A 14,081-nucleotide genomic window follows, 5' to 3' on the forward strand; every position below is an offset into this window, starting at 1 on the left:
AATTATGTCATTATGATTAAAACACAGAAGGAATTCATACCTCTTGGAGTCTCAAAAATATTTTGCTGATGTTCAAAGCCTGGTTTAGGCCAAAGTTGTAATTAGATCAACCCTGCTTGGGAAACTCTGAATATGTTACAGATTTGCTCTGATTTTTCTGTTCCTTCTTCTTGTTCCTCCTCATAATACTAATAATTCATATTTTTATAACACTTTTATAAAGATGACAAAGCATGATTCTTGAAATAACCCTGTGAGGTAGATAGCACAGGTGGTACAATGGATTGAATACTGGTCTTGGAGCCAAGAAGACCTGAGTTCAAATTTGACCTCAGATACTTACCAACTGTCTGACTACAAGGAAGTTACTTAACCTCTGTCTACCTCAGTTTGCTCATCTGTAAAACTGGGACCACCTACCTCCTAGGGTTGTTGTAAGGTTCAAGTGAGATAATTTTTACAAAGTGCTTTGCAAACTTTAAGGCGCTATATGAATGTTAGCTATTATTATCCCTATTTTACAGATTAGGAAACTACAGCCCTAGAGAGGTTAAATAATCTGTCCATGGTTACTCAGCTTGAAAGCCTCTGGAGTATCCCAGCTATCTATATCTTAGTTGCACAGAACAGGACTTCTTCAGAAGTTATAGCTTCTCCAGAACTCAGTTGAATAAAAACTGTCTATCGGAATCTTTCTTGAGCTACTGATGCCTCCTTTCACGTTACAAGGCTATCTTGTTTAGTAATACGCTGTTGATTGAATGGAGATAAGAGGAGCTATTTGGGGATCTGTAAATAGACAGCAGACTACATCTTGGTCCTCCTGCCAAAAAACTGCTAATGTTCCTGGCTGGGTTGTACAGAACCATTAACTCCAAAGAAACAGCAAGCATTCCATTCTGCTGGCATTGTGGACAGTACCGTAATCCAGTGGCCACCATTAATGGCTGTTCATCTTCCTCTGTGCGCGTACTCTTGTCTCCCAGAAACATTCTTGGCATGTTTTGGTGACAATTCAAATTGATGTAAAATCTGTGGCAATTTCAACACTGACTCCTGCATTTGCTATCTTCTGGACTTCTGAATCACAGAATAGTACCCATGCCAAGATAGGCTATAAAATTACGCTACTTGTCCACATTCTATTTCATCAAAACTCAAATTTTTAATGTACTTAGATGTAAATCATCTCTAAATAAATCATCCATCCATTTTTTTTGTATTTTTTTTTTTGAGACTGCGGTCTCTCTATCTTGTGTAGGGTAGAAGCAGAGAGGCCACCAATGGACCCGATCTTACTGCTAATTGGCATGGAAGCTTTCATGTGTTCTGTTTCTGACCTAGATTGTTTCACTACTCCTTAGGCAGCCTGGTGGCCCCTGTCTCCTGGAGGCTTACCATGTAACAGGTGCCATATTTAGTGCAGAGATCAGGTCAGCTTTAGACCTCTTGCTGTTCAGAACTCCAGAGCTCAAGTGATCCACCAGTCTCAGTTTCATCACCATGCCTGGCTCATCCATGCTTGTGGAAGAGACTTAATGTGTCCTGTGTAACCTAAACAACCACATAATCCAAAAAAAAAATCACTTATATTTGGCTTTAGAATGCACTGTAATTTTTAAAAGGCAATTATACTTTCCTAATTTTGTTGAGTCAAGATTAGCATTTAGTTTGCATTTCTAATGCTGAATGGTAAAACAGCCAGGGAGCATTCTGAGTCATAGTGGAAAGCCATCCCTGTATCAAAATTATGCCATAGAGCATCCACAAAGCAGATCATTAACTCTGAAACGATAAAAGGATGATGGTGCAATGTTTGGGAAGTTAGGGAATCAATTTGAAGGTGCCCGTGTCTTAATTTTCAAGGCAGCTGGTGGCTCAGTGAGCACTAGGCCTGGAGTCAGCAAGACCTGAGTTCAAATCCAGCCTCAGACACTTCCTAGTTGTGTGACCCTGGGCAAATCACTTAACTTCTGATTGCCTGACAAAAGGATCCACTGGAAAATGAAATGGCAAACTGCTCTAGTGTCTTTGCCAAGAAAATCCCATGGATATTTCTCTCCATGGGGTCATGTAGAGTCAGACACAACTGATTGACTGAACAATAACAACGTCTTAGTTCTAAAATGACAAATGTAAGAAATACTCATCAGATAGGGGCAACATGAGGCCTAGGAGATAGTCATAAGGAATCTTGGAGAATTCTTGCCTAACATACAATCAGTGTGCTGCTGTTTGGTAAGGTCCATATATATATACATCTATAAAGTTCCTATTGAATAATTCCCAGAAATGATGACACACACCTAGAAGTATGTTTCTTAACATCCAGGAAGATGTTAATGTCCTATAGTATGCATTGTCTGTTCTCATTATCTTCTGTAGAGAAGGTCAGACATAATTTTGGGAGCACAAAATTCCACTGATAATATCAGAGACCAGCATTTTTATAGGGTTGGTTAAATGGCCTATATATTTCTGGTGGGAAAGGTGCTGGTGGAGGTGATACCTTGCCCTCTATAAATACACACATACAGAGTAAATTCAGATCTATTGGCTGGTATAGGGTGATGAGCTATGAACACGGTGCTGTTGAGCCATCAGTGTGTATTAAAAGGATCATTTGCTTTTCATGACGTGCTTTAAAAACTCCTTTGAAGAGACCCTGGATTCCATTTCCATTTCTTTTCATTAATCACTTCCCAGACACCAGCTCCAAACCATATTGACTATACTCTGGCCATCATGCCCACAGGAACCTCAGAATGAGTCCCTGTAACCACCTGGGACTGTGATAGGTGAGATTCCATTGTATCTTGCCTGGACCCAGTCAGGTTCCTCACTTCCCAGCCATCAGCTCCAAACCATGCTACTGTGTCCTTAGTCTTTCTCCTATCCCGACACTTTCCAGCACCCCTGTATGGGTTGTTGTTCCTCATTAGAATGTAAGATCTTTGAGGACAGGAACTGTTTTGCTTGTTTGTATTTTTAACTCCTATACTTAGCACAATGATTGGCACATAGCACTTAATAAACACTCTATGTATCTATCAATTTAACTACCATCTCTGGCTGTTGTGACAATTTCATTTTTTCTAATGTGTGTTTTTCTTTACTTCATTTTTTATTAGTTTCCACTGTAGGGACAATAAAAGTGATCTCCATAAGAATCATGATCCATTTTAAAGTTTGCTTTAAATATCCACCCCCACCCCACCCTCGCTCCCAGTTCCCTAAATTAAAGCAATTTAAAATGGAGAAATACAGTACTCTAGCAAAGATGAGTTTGTCTTGATAAATACAATAATCAACAATCACTACTGCTTCAATTCACTTGAATAAATAAATAGTCTGTGGAATATGTCAGACAGAACATGTGAACATATGTTCTGATTCTTCAAAAGGTTTTTGCTTTTCCATTCCTCAGGCTTAAAGATTATTTGCCTGAACTCAGCAAAGTATTACATATCTGTGTACATTTCTGCACTCGATATCCATCTAGATTACATACGATTGTCTATGGGAAGCATGTATACACAAACACAAGGAATTGAGGCAATAACTATAAAGGGAATAGCTACAAATATGGATATAAATTTGTAGGATGCAAATACTCATATAATAACACATGGTCACATAACACATTCGAAAGACAAACACAGATATAGATCTCTTCTTGATGAGTCTCGGCATTCCTGGAAATCATACCCAAGTAAAATCCTTTTCTCTCCATTCACACTTTGAACAGCCTTCCTGCATTGTAATTGTTCACTTTAAGTGAGGAGGTAACTAATTTAGTGTATTGTTACCATGTACTCAGACAAGCAAGCTCAAATACTGTTCTCTCATTAGGACTCCCTCAGAACAACTGTCTTCTTTCTCCGGGACAAGGCTGTAATAGATTGGAGAAAAAGAATATAGCCAAATGGGTAGAAACGTAGAAGAAGTTTCTTAGAGAAGGTTCAGATGCTGGTCTGGAGGTCTCCATTGAGAAGAGTTCTCTGGGTCTCTGTGGTCTCATTGAGTCGAGACTTGTCTTGCTTACTGTCACTCCTCTCCCCATCGTCTGTGCCGCTCGCCTTGACCAGACAGAGGACATTCTGGAAGCTCTTCTTGAAGTTGTCAGACAAGAAAGCATATAGAATGGGGTTGGCACAGCTATTGGCATAGGTAAGTACTACCACAAAGTCAAACATGCCCTTGAGGGCTGGGGTGGGCATGATGGCAACCGAGACTGAAGAAACATTAAATATATAGAAGGGAAGCCAGCAGAAGATAAAGACAGCTACCACTATTGATACCATGCGGGTGACCTTTTTCTCAGACTTTTTCCTCTTAGAAGAACCTACTCGGATTCCAGAGGACTTGACCTTGATGATGATAAACAGGTAGCAAAGGCAAATGATTGTGAGGGGCACTAGGAATCCCAAGATGAAGGTGTAGATGATGAACCCTGTGTACCATGCCCCAGATTCACCAGGCCAGTTGATGGTACAGCTGCTTCTCCCACCTTGGTTGTTCCTGAGACCAGCATATATCATGATCGGCAAGATGACCAGTAGGGAGAGTCCCCATACAGCCACATTAATCATCTTGGCTGTCTGGGGTCTCCTCCACTTGGCTGACTTAATGGGGTGGACCACAGCTAGGTAACGATCAATGCTCATAACAGTCAAGCAGAAGATGCTGGTGAACTGATTGATGCCATCTACAGTCATAACCACTCGGCAAATGGCCTTGCCAAAGGGCCAGTGGACTAACGCAACTTGCATGGCCAGGAAGGGCAGACCCAGCATGAAGAGCTCATCAGCAATGGCCAGGTTAAGGATGTAGATGTTGGTGATGGTCTTCATCTTAGCATAACGGAGGATGACGTAAATGACCAGTGTGTTACCACACAATCCAATGATACAGACCAAAAAGTAGATGAAGGTGAGAATGGCATTGCTAGTCTGGTCATAGTATGTCTCTGTTTTGTTTGAGTTGTTCACAGATGCCATTGACCCATTAGGGTCAAAAAAAGGGGGTGACCATATTCGACTCCCATTGGGTAGCTCAAACTCCAGATCCATGGCTGCTTTGTAACAATGGGCTGCCCTTAACCAGTTCAAAGAACTTGAAGTGAACCAGTTTTCACCTTAGAGGATCCTGGAGGCAAAAGACAAATCGTAGCATCTAGAAAGGAAAAGGAAAACTGACCTGTCAGCTGATGGCTATTTATTTCTGGTGCAGTGGATAGACTGCTGGACCCAGAGTCTGAAAGACCTGAGTTTAAATCCAGCCTCAGACACTTACAGCTGTGTGGCCTCAAGCAAGTTAATTAATCTTGTTTGCCTCAGTTTCTTCATTTACAAAATGAGGATAATAATAATAGCTCACCTCCCTGGGTTGTTACGAGGATCAAATAAGATAAATTTGCAAAGCACTTAACACAGTGCCTGGCACATAGTAGGTGCCATATAAATGTTAGCGATTATTATTATTAAGTTCATATCATGTGGTTGTACCACTATTCTAAATACTTATGCAAGATACTTCAATAGAAAAAAATTATCGCTTGAATATAAAGATAATACTCCAGAGCTACCAGTGGTAGTAATTGATTTTGAGTTGATAATGAAGCTGGGGTTTTGTTGAGGCACCTATACTTTCTCACCCCATTTCATATGTAATCAATAATACAATTATACAAAAGTGCTTTTGTTTGTGTGAAGCTAATAGGCCCATGGACAGCTAGGGGTGCAGTGGATAGAGTGCTGGGGCCTAGAGTCAGGAACACTTCTCTTCCTGGGTTCAAATCTGGCCTCAGATGCTTACCAGGTATGTGACTCTGGGAAAGTCACTTTACCCTGTTTGCCTCAGTTTCCTCATCTGTAAACAGAGCTGGAGAAGGAAATGGCAAACTACTCCAGTATCTTTGCCAAGGAAACCCCAAACGGGAACACAAGAAGAGTCAGACATGACTGAAAAAAAAAAACCGTGTCATAGAAGTTCACAAAACTTGGACAAAACATCAAGTCCCTGCTCTGAAGGGCATAGGATAGAGTCTCAGCCTTCTTTCAGTGGGAAAAACCAGATTGACCTGAATGACTACTTGAGAGACACTATTAAATAATAATTATTGAACAATAATTTATTATTTTGGTTTGTTTGCATTTCTCTAGAGCTGCTTACGTTGTGAACCTGCTTATATAACTTTCATGAATGGTTTAGCTTTCTTCACGCTTAAAAAAATTGGTATGTTGAGTTGTTTTTTTGGGGGGGGAGGGGTTGGTCTCATTGTCTTTATTTCTCTATGGGATCATAAATTTAGCACTGTCAGGAACCTCAGAAGTGATGTCATCCACTACTCTTTGTTGTATAAATAAGGGAAATTAAAGCCTAGAAATACTAAGTGACTTGCCCAAGGTCTCATCGACAATAAGGGGAAGAGCTAGGAGATGGACCCAGGCCTTCTGACTCCAAATCCAGCATTCTTTCTGTTACAATACTTATTCTCTTCTAGTATGTTGTTGTTCAGTTGTTTTCAGTCATGTCTGATTCTTCTTGTGACCCCATTTGAGGTTTTCTTGGCAAAGATGCTAGAATGGTTTACCAATTCCTTCTCCAGCTCATTTTACATATGAGGCAGACAGGGTTAAGTGACTTGCCCAAGGTCACACAGCTAGTAAGTGTCTGAGGCCGGATTTAATTCCAAGCCCATGTACTCTATCCACTGTGCCACCTAACTGCCCCCTCTTCTAGTGTGGTGTACTAGAAATGAACTGGAAATCAGAAGGCATGAATCCTAGCCTTCAGGCTGAAGAAATAGTGTGATGTGGCCTGAAGATCAGAGACCTGGCTTTAAATGGTGCCTGTGACCCTGGGCAAATCATAGTCCATGGAGTAATATAGTAGATTGAGTCTCTCCTTCCTCAATGAAAAAGAGCAACAGGAACTGTGCCTTGTTAGAGGTGGGGCAGATAGGTGGCACAGTAGGTAGAATGTTGGGCCTGAAGTCAAGAAGACTTATCTTCACGGGTTCAAATCTGGCCTCAGACACTTACCAGCTATGTGATCCTGGGCAAGTCACTTAACCCTGTTTGCCTCAGATTCCTCATCTGTCAAATGAGCTGAAAAAAGAAATGGCACCCCAAATGGGGTCATGAAGAGTCAGAAATGACTGAAAAATGAATGAACAACAACTTGTGAGAGGAGGAATCAGTCAAAGAGCAGAACTACTCGGGCTGACAAATTAGGGACGTGACCGAAGACTCTGATTGGGATTAAATAATCTTCCACGTGGATGAATTTCGTGCCTAGAAGACAATGATAACCATACAGATAGGTGAAATTTCACCTGAGTGGGCAGTTTTTCTAAGACTTAAATTTTAAGTAAAAGATATTTATTCATGAATAATTAGGAAAGCTTAGGTAGGGGAATATGACTGAAAGGACATAAACAGAATCTAGAAACCATCAGACTTGGGTTCTCTTTCCCCTTTTGCCACCACTTCACTGATTGACATCAGGAATGTTCCTTAACCTCTCTGTGCATGTATCACCACTGCATTTTCATATGAGTGGTAGTTTGGGTTTCCAGTAAGCCTTTTTGCAAAGTGCTTTGGAGATTCTTAATTTTTTTCAAAGTTGCATCAAATTCAAAATAGGATGAAAAGGTGGTTTTCAGGGAAGGAAACGGCTTTTTTGTTTCTCCGGTTACTTCCCTGGGTTAATGCCACTTTAGTATTGATTTGTTTGTCCCTCCTTGCAATTTATAGCTCTGATTTGACATATCCCTAAATGTGTTTAAACAACCAATATGCTCTATCAAGCTCCAGCTTATTTTTCAGAGCATGTACATAAATGATTCCATTTTAATGTCTTAATGGGACAGCTGGGGCAATGGTCAGAGTGATGGAGAAAGAGCAATGGGAAGGTCTTGGGTGTAAAGGAAGAAATTGAATGAGATCCTTAGTCATTTCCTTCTGGAATGGACTGAAAAAAAAACATTGGAAGAAGGCTGAACTGGGAAGGGAGGGGTTAAGAGTCGTTTCTAATATGTAGGGATGAGGGAGCAGGGAGATGGAAAATCCAATTCCTGAGTGTCTCATAGAAAAAATGAGCTTGCATTGGCTACATTACTCTTTTTCAAGAAGGGTTCAAGACCCTTATAAACAGGTTCAATGCCTTCTACTTCTCTCTTTTACCTTCCACAATATCCAGCATGGACTTGGACACAAGGTAGGTGGCTGAATCAATTCTTTTTTTTTTTTTAGTTGAATTGAAATAAAATATATGGAAGATTTTTTTTTTTAACTGTGTAAGGTTTTTTAGGCACTAGAATGGGTGACTGGTGGCTCCCTCTAGGTTCTGCGGCAAGGATTGTACCGAGAGTAAGGGGGTTGTGTTCTGATCATCCCACCTCCACCTCCCACTCCAAGGTAGCGTCAAAGTACATCAGTTCTCTTCCTAGGAGCGACAGAGACTGCATGGGAGGTGGGGAAAGGGAAATGGAGATGAACGGCTAAGAAACCTTGAGAGTTGCTTTCCCTTAAAGACACTAGAAAGTCCAGGAAATGCATGACCGTACTGACTAGAAGAAGGGGTGGCTGGGAAGAGTTCAACACAGAAGAGCCCCCCCCCCCCCCCCCCGCCCCCATTAGTAGACAAAAACCTCTTCCTTTCTTCCATCTCTTAACCCTTACGTTGCTTCCCAACCGTATAACCCCAGCGACTTTCCTGGGCGGGGGTGAGGAGAGGAGGAGAAAGAATGAAGGAGGAATTTATCTTATGTGCATCCCCAGCCTCCCTAGGAAGAGGGCTGGGGAGTGTGGGGAAACCAAGGCAAGCCCAGCCAAAGAAGTAGCTGCAGAGGGGCTGTGCGATTATGGCAAAAGCTGCGTGGGTGTATGAGATACGGACAGAGAAGAGGGAAACAACATGGGTGGATCCCCCTTTTGACTTCTGTAGGGTGTCCGCTTCTCTCCTCCCAACCTCTGTTCTTCCCAGTTTCCAGCAGACCAGGCAGGGCGGCTGGGATCATAGTATCTATAAGTGGTAGGGACCTAGGAAGCTAACCCTTTCAATTCGAATGGGTGTGTGTGTGTGTGTGTGTGTGTGTGTGTGTGTGTGTGTTCGCGTAGGGGTTGGAGCTAAGGTTACCTTCCCTAACTCTGCTGCGCCTAAGCTACTCAGACCACAGAGGAAGCTCAGAGAAGTTTTCACCTGTAGCATATCCCACCGGAGTACTTATCTGGAGAAGGTCATGGACGCTACGTGTGAGGGTCAGGGGAGGAGGTCTTCTAATGTGAATATACTCTCGACGTACCCAGGCAATCGGACTCATGCTTGGGCACCGCATACCCTGCTACAGCACACACGGACTCAAAACCCGCGTCTCACCCCAGGATCCACGACCATACACATACACCCCCCGCAGCCATTCATTTACACAGAAGCCTCCAATAAAGACAAAATGACACACAACACCCCCCACACACACACAAGCGAACGAAAGGCAACACACCCAGACACTCCGATGCACACAAACAACCACAGATCAAGCACACAAATGGACACACACAAAGATACAAATGTATGTAAAACAACACACTCAGACACAACATTCTCACCCAACCACAGATCCTGCACACAAACGTATGTAAAGCAACACACCGAGACACTCTTACACAACTACAGATCCTGCGCGTGCACGCACAAACACAAATACAAAGGTATGTAAAGCAACACATGCAAACACTTTAAAGCACTCTCACAACTACAGATTCAGCACACACATGCAAGAGCGCACATATACACACTTTGCTGTGTTTTCACCTTCGCTTGGACAGCTCCGCTGGTGCAGTTAATCCTCTCGCTCCGCTCCTCTGGTCCCTTCTTCCTTCAGGTAGGGGCCCCGAGAGTAGACTGGATAGGAGAATTCCTTCTCTGCGCTGCACTCTCCCGGTTCCGGGGGGCCGTAGCCTACCTGCTCTACCTTGCACCTCCGGCCAACGGACCACCGGGTGCACCGAGCTCAGGCAGCTGCGTTCTGCAGCCCTGCAAACAGATGGTGGAGAGCGGAACCCCGGGAGCTGTTGCTTTCTGTGCCTGTGTGTGCGCGCGTGTGTCTGTGCGCCTGTCTCTCCATCGCTTTCTCCCTCCAAGCCCGACTCACCCACCCCCTCCCCACATTACCCCTCCTCTCCCCTAACAGCTGCGTCACACCAGCCTGCGCTCCGCCCACCTCTCCCAGTCCTTTGGGAGAACCTGCAGCGGAGGGCCAGAGAGGCAGAAAAACTAACCTAAAGCTGTTCGAGAAGCCCCTGAACCTAAAGTTAGGACCTGTCTGCTGGAAGGTGAAGAGTTAATATATTTCTGGATCCCCTAATAGCAGCTTCCAGGGTACCACTTTAGAGTTCTCCAAGACCTGAAGTAACCTACTTGGTTTGGGGGGTTCCAAATCACCACGTTTCTGACTGATTTGGGTTAGGAGAAACAGAGATCTCTGGAGGGTTGGCCTCATCAGCCAAAAAATGTTATATTATTTGTCTGTGTACTGCCCTGGGTTTAGTACTCTGAATTAGGCTTTCTTCTATCTTCTTGAATTGCCAAATGTAAGCACTTTGATACAGCCCAAATATGCCTTCCATAGATGATACAACTCCTGTAAATCACTATTTTCCCACTCACTGTAGCTTATGACTATAAAGCGAAAAGAAAGCTTTTATAAGACAGCTTAGGGAAAGCGGCTTGCTTATTTTTTAGTCCCAAACTCTTAAGTTCTTGATCTTCTGGATATTTTCTCTGAACCCCCTTCATTTCTTGGGGAAGAATACAGGAGAATATTAAAAGATAAGAGTTCTGCAGCACCTAATTTTAGTGAAATTTAAAAAAAAATTCTGGTTAATGTCCCCAGAGTTCCTTAGGTAAATAGATAGTGAGTGTCTGCCCCTTAGAATAACAGTTACTGGTTGGAGTTGTGAACTGATTCAGCCATTATTTAGAGCAATTTGGAACTATGCCCAAAGGGCTATAAAACCGTGTATAATCTTTCACCTAGCAGTACCACTACTATGTCTATATCCAAAAAGAGATTAAAAAACAAAGTAAGAGGCAGCTAGATGGCGCAGTGGATGGAGCACTGGCCCTGGAGTCAGGAGGACCTGAGTTCAAATCCAGCCTTAGACGTATAACACTTACTAACTGTATGACTTTGGGCAAGTCACTTAACCCCAATTGCCTCACAAAAAAAAAAAAAAAAACCAGAAGGGAAAAGCACCTATATGTACAAAAATATTTATAGCAGCTCTTTTCTGGTAGCAGGCAGTTGGGAACTGGGAGGATGCCCATCAATTGGGGAATGGCTGAACAAATTGTGCTACGTGGTTGTTTAGAATACTATTATGCTATAAGAAATGATGTGCAGGAGGCTCTCAGAAAAACCTGGAAAGACTTACATGAGCTGATGCAAAGTGAAATGTACTGTGTACAAAGTAACAGCAATATTGTAAGATGATTAGCCCTAAATGACTTAGCCATTCTCAGCAATACCATGATCCAAGACAACTCTGAAGGACCTATGATGAAAAATGCTATCCCCAGACAAAAAAACAAAAACAAAAACTGATGATGTCTGAATACAGATTGAAACATACTTTTTAACTTTATTTTTCTTTTTTCTTTATGTTTTCTTTCACAACAAGATTAATATGGAAATTGGTTTTACATGACTACACATGTATAACCTACATGGAATTGCTTGCCTTCTCAGTGAGGATAGTGGAGAGGGAGGAAGGGAGAGAATTTGGAACTCAAAGTTTTAAAAACAAATGTTAAAACTTGATTTTACACGTAACTGGGGAAAAATAAAATACTAAAGTTTTGGGTTGTTTTTTTTTAAAGAGTAACAATAGCTGACATTTACACAGGATTTTAAAGTTTGCAAAGCACTTTAAGTACATTATCTCATTTGATCCTCACAGCAATCCTATAAGGTAAGGACCACATGGATTTTGGGCTCCATTTTATAAATAAGGAAAATGAGGATTAGGGAGGTTAATGACTCATCCCATGTTGAACAGCTAGCAAGTGTCAGACTGGATTTAAACCTAGGTCTTCCTGATTACATTGCTTTCATTGTAGATTAGACTTACAACCTGTAGCATCCCTGTCTGCTATGCTGTTGTTCAATCTGTCACTTTACCAATTAATTGGAAATAGGTTGAATGAGCCCCAAAGATGGGTATTGAGGAAGGATAATGAACTATCATTATAGTTGCAGGGCAGCTAAAGTGTCAAAGTGGATTGAGCACTGGGCTTGAAATCAGGAAGTCTCGTCTTCATGAGTTCAAATCTGGGCTCAGACATTTACTAGCTCTGTGACCACAGATAAGGCATTTAACCCCATTTGCCTTAGTTTCCTCATCTGTAAAATGAACTGCAGAAGGAAATGGCAAACCACTCCAGTATCTTTGCTGAGAAAACCCCAAATGGGATCACAAAGAGTCAGAAACAACTGAAAACTGACGCAACAAAAATGAACTATCAGCCAGAGAAGTGAAGTTACATATATCAGACAGATGCTTGGAAGGGAAAAGGGCAGGCTTTGTGTTGTCATTACGAGGCCTGAATGGATATTCCAGAGCTTTGAGAACTGTCAAACCAGCACCTGATAGAGTGATGATTGATTCTGTCCTGTTACTGAGGGCAAATAACCTAGTCAATCAGGTTGGAATCAGCTTGAGGAGGAGAGCTGGAGAGTGAAAATGTTCTAACTTTTCAAGCAGAACCAGTAATAAATGTTCATTGAGCACCTTTCATTTAGAAAGCCCTGGGCAGGATGTTGGGGACTGGGCAAAGTAAAAAAATGTGGTCTTGGCCATTGAGGTGGGAGGTGCTCATAATAACATTATCATAGAATGTCTGAGCTGGAAGGAGATTTAGAGATCCTCTAGTTCAATTATTGTTACAATAAGTTTTACAAATCACTAGACAGATAGAGATAGCTAGACAGACAGATAGTCTCACCCGATCCTTGTAATACCAGTGTGAGAGAATATAGAGATTATTTTTAGAGATTCCATTTTACAGATGAAGAAACTGAGACCTAGAGATGGAGTACTTGCCCAAAGTCATTCAGTTAATAACTGGCAAAGCTGGGGTTTGAACACTAATCTTTTGATTCCACAGATTTTTTCACTCTGTCCTGCTACTCTCCAAGCATGAGCACAACTGAGCTCATGAAAGAAGTTAAATAACTTCACCAAAGTCACATGGATATCAAATGGCAGAGCTGGGGTTTGAATATTGGTCCTCTGACCCAAATCCAGTGCTCTGCCCACTCCACCACTCTGGTTCTAAATAACTTAGTAAATAACTACCAAGAGTTAGTTTACTAATATTCTACCAGATTATATACAACCTCTTCTTGTGACCCTGAAGGAAAAAATGAATAAAACTGATGCTGTTTCCTGACCTATTAGCAAAAAAAAAAAAGTTCCTCTTTATGGGGGATTAGGTGAGAGGTTTGCTCCAAAACTGAAATTTTAAGGTAAGTGGAGAGGGATTAGACTTGTTTCATATAGTTCTAGAGGGAAAAACTAGCACAGTACTTGTGTGAATCTGGGTGATTTTGGAGGGAACAGCTGGCCACGGTCTCCTCCCTGTCTCTTTTCTCTCTGGCAATTTAATCAGGAATACCTAGGTAGAATAATTAGCTTACTTTTTAGCCTACAAGCAATATAATGGCCCAGAGGTCCATGTGGTCCCTTTCTTTATTTAATGGAGTTTATATCAGAAGAAAATTGCAATAGCTCGGAGCCCCCAGTTAGGAAAATTCCTAACATTCAGACACAGTACCTTAATTTTAATTTTTATTTATCTCTAGTTAGTGTGTGGTCTCTTTGCATTTAAGTACCCCCAAAATTTAGGAACTAGAAAATGTTTAGGTAAAAGAAGTAAGCTGTGGGGGCAGCTAGGTGGTGCAGTGGATAGAGCACTGGCCTTGGAGTCAGGAGGACCTCAGTTCAAATCCAGCCTCAGACACATAACTCTTACTATCTGTGTAACCTTGGGCAAATAACTTAACCCCATTGCCT

At 41.9% G+C, this 14,081-nt stretch overlaps 1 protein-coding gene across 2 annotated transcripts; it reads right to left on the reverse strand.

Moving 5' to 3' along the window:
- Positions 1 to 3,233: 3,233 nt before the first annotated feature.
- Positions 3,234 to 9,972, reverse strand: SSTR2 (somatostatin receptor 2). Of its 2 annotated transcripts, none has more exons than XM_027873213.1 (2): positions 9,820 to 9,972; positions 3,234 to 5,175 (listed from the first exon to the last, which is right to left on the reverse strand). In XM_027873213.1, the coding sequence occupies exon 2, from the start codon at positions 5,070 to 5,072 to the stop codon at positions 3,963 to 3,965; it is 1,110 nt and encodes a 369-aa protein (XP_027729014.1). In that variant the 5' UTR covers positions 5,073 to 5,175; positions 9,820 to 9,972; the 3' UTR covers positions 3,234 to 3,962. The 2 variants fall into 2 exon arrangements, with proteins under 2 accessions (XP_027729014.1, XP_027729015.1); XM_027873214.1 differs by lacking the exon at positions 9,820 to 9,972 and adding an exon at positions 5,818 to 5,841 and having other exon boundaries at positions 3,234 to 5,148.
- Positions 9,973 to 14,081: the final 4,109 nt, after the last annotated feature.

Source organism: Vombatus ursinus, unplaced genomic scaffold (assembly GCF_900497805.2).
Source record: "Vombatus ursinus unplaced genomic scaffold, bare-nosed wombat genome assembly UNPS02014801.1, whole genome shotgun sequence".
NCBI lineage: Eukaryota > Metazoa > Chordata > Mammalia > Diprotodontia > Vombatidae > Vombatus > Vombatus ursinus.